The sequence below is a fragment of the Sciurus vulgaris genome, assembly GCF_902686455.1.
Source record: "Sciurus vulgaris genome assembly, chromosome: 16".
NCBI classification, from domain to species: Eukaryota; Metazoa; Chordata; class Mammalia; order Rodentia; family Sciuridae; genus Sciurus; species Sciurus vulgaris.
The window spans coordinates 25,174,464-25,177,093 of record NC_136477.1 but is presented as its reverse complement, the minus strand read 5'-3'; the positions used below and the strand labels follow the sequence as shown (position 1 = coordinate 25,177,093).

General features: G+C 52.9%; 1 protein-coding gene across 1 annotated transcript; it reads right to left on the bottom strand.

Moving 5' to 3' along the window:
- Window positions 1-1,591: 1,591 nt before the first annotated feature.
- LOC306647140 (proline-rich protein 20G-like) lies at window positions 1,592-2,227 on the bottom strand (the record flags this gene model as incomplete). Its single annotated transcript, XM_079116158.1, has 1 exon — window positions 1,592-2,227. One exon carries the CDS (start codon window positions 2,225-2,227, stop codon window positions 1,592-1,594), a length of 636 nt encoding a protein of 211 aa, XP_078972284.1.
- Window positions 2,228-2,630: the final 403 nt, after the last annotated feature.

Genomic DNA, 2,630 nt, shown 5'->3' with positions numbered 1-2,630 from the left:
GTTGGCGCCTTTCTGGAAGGTCTAAGGGCTTTGAACAGGCTCTGGCTGAGAAAGAATTGATCTCTGCAGGGGAGGAAGCTCTATCTCTGTGTTGCACACAGAGTTCCTTAGCTGAGGATTCAGAGCTGCTGATGGTGCAGGGTAGAGAATGCTTACTGCTTTTTCAGCAGTAGCAGCAGCTTCTTCCAAGCTGGCTCAGCTGCTGCCCCAGGACAGGGGTCCAGTCCATCTGACTCTCATGCAAGCTGACCCTGGAAAGAAGGTCAAATGACCTTCATCCCAAGTAAAGCCCTGTGATCACAGACAGCATGACTTTCTCCCACCTTCCAGGTCATTCGCTGCTTCTCATTTTAGACAAAGGAACCCTGGGTTGAGAAGTGGGGCGGGAAGAAATGAAGATGCAGTAGGGGTGCTAGGCTGGGAGTGCCCCTTGAATTTTGGAAACAACCCATGAGGGAAATATTCTCATTTCATTTAGAGAAGAGGAACCAGAAGTCAAGAGAAGCTTAGGCCTTGCCCAAGACCACACAGTAAGTACTGAATGTGTGACTTCCCCCCAGGACTCTTCAATTTATAAAACCCATGCTCTTTTCTCAATAGGATATAAAGAAGAGAGAGAAGGAGATCCACAGGAAACCAGCATGGCTACTCTGATTCCTTGTATAGAAAGAATACAGCACCTCCAGGTTCTCCCCAAGGCCCAGGGAAGCAGCAGGGCTCTGCAGAACCAAAGGAAACCGTGAAAAGGGAAATCAGAGTCAGGGTCTAAAATGACCTCAAGGGACTGAAGAAAGGCCACGTTAACAAGATGATGTGAAGGGAGTGTTATGCAGTAGTCAGATTCTTGAAGGTAACGTGGGTCAGACCTTCCCAAGCCGCGCACTGTACATAGAGTCTCGTTCAGTGAGCACAATTATCCCATGAGGTAGGAACTGTCATCCCATTTGGTAGATGAGGAAACTGCAGCATAGAGAGGGGAAGCAACTGGCCCAGGACATGCTGCTAAGGAATTAATGACTCGGACCTGACCCAGGACCAGGCAGTCTGGTCTGAAAGCCCATCCTCTTTTTTTTTTTTTTTTTTTTTTTTTTTTTTTGCTGATTTATTTTAACAAGCATTGAGAAATCACATACAAGTGCACCTTTGGTAAAACCGAGAAAGTAGACAAGAGTGGTCTTGGAAGCAGATGGCGGCTGTCAGGATCCTGGGAGGAGCCCAGGACTTGGAGGCCCAGTAGCGAGTACAGTGTAGAGGTTTTTTGGTACCGGAGGGAGTGTGGAGCAGTAATGAGACAGGGGTTTGAGGCCTGAGGAAGATCGATCCTTAGCAAAAGTCTGGGTGGTGGAAAAAGAAATTAGCAGGGCATGTGCAGTGGTGCACGCCTGTCATCCCAGCTGCTGGGGAGGCTGAAACAGGAGGATCACAAGTTGGAGGCCAGCCTCAGCAATATGGTGAAGCCCTCAGCAACTCAGCCAGACCCTGTCTCAAAATTTAAAAAATAAATAAAAAGGGCTGGGGATGTGGCTCAGTGGTTAAGCAGCCCTGGTTTCAATCCCCGGTATCAAAAAAAGAAAAAGAAAAAAGAAAAAAGTTAGAGTGTCACGTGTGCAAAAAGCACAGGTACCCCGAATACGAGGGTACCAGAGGAGGTGTGCATGAAGCGCAAGTTTGGACTAGACCAGGGGCTGAAGACTATGCAAGGGTATGTGGCGGGGGACTGTTGCCCCAGGACAGCCGAGTACCCAGAGGCAGGGTGCCGGCCCTGGAGTCTCCTCCCGGGCGGGGCTGATTGGACCGCGTGGGGGGGCAGCACATGCTCGCTGGCTGTAGAGGCCCCATGGACATGGAAGGCTTGGGTCTGCCCAGCTTGCGGCTCCACGCGGAGCTCTGGTTCTGCATAGCTACGCAACTCGCCTTGCAGATCTGCTGCCACCGAGGGTGCCGGTCCCCTCAGGAGGTCTGTGTCCCAGCGGCTGACTCTCTGCTGTGTTTGGCTGGCGCGGCCTCTGCCTCCTCTCCGGCCCGTCCTGGCAGGGCGGCCTCTCTGAGCAGGTTGAACAGGCTCCGTCGGAGCTGGGGCCTCGGATCTCGTGGGTGTCACATAAGCAACGGGCTTGGAAGGAAGGATTGGGGCCATGGGGCCACCGGCTCCCACGGGATCTTCTGGTCGCCCGCCAGAGCAGCCTGGATCCCCGGGAAGTCCATCGGAGGCTTGATCAGCAGCCATTGAGCGAAGACGTTTCGAAGGCCTTGGTTCCTCCATATGGAAATCTGATCTCCTTGCTGTGACGTTCTTTGCAGCTGGCTCAGGATGTCTGGAAAGCAGAATCCACTCCTAGGAGACCCTTCTAAGAAGCGATGCGCAGGGCTGGTCGTCTGGAGGTATCTGCGGGGTTCAAGCTGAGGTTCTGTCGTCAGCGGTCAGATGCAACTCGGATCAGGCGGGACAGAAGACGACCCCAGAGGTGCTCACTCTCAGGAGCCTTGCAGACTGACTGCTGAAAGCCCATCCTCTTGACCACTGTTCATGGTTGACTTCAGATAGCAGCCAGCTCAAAACCTGCTTGTGTGGCACATGAATCATGCTTGCCTTAACGCTGGGGCGGGGGGGGAAGTAAGGATGTTTGCCC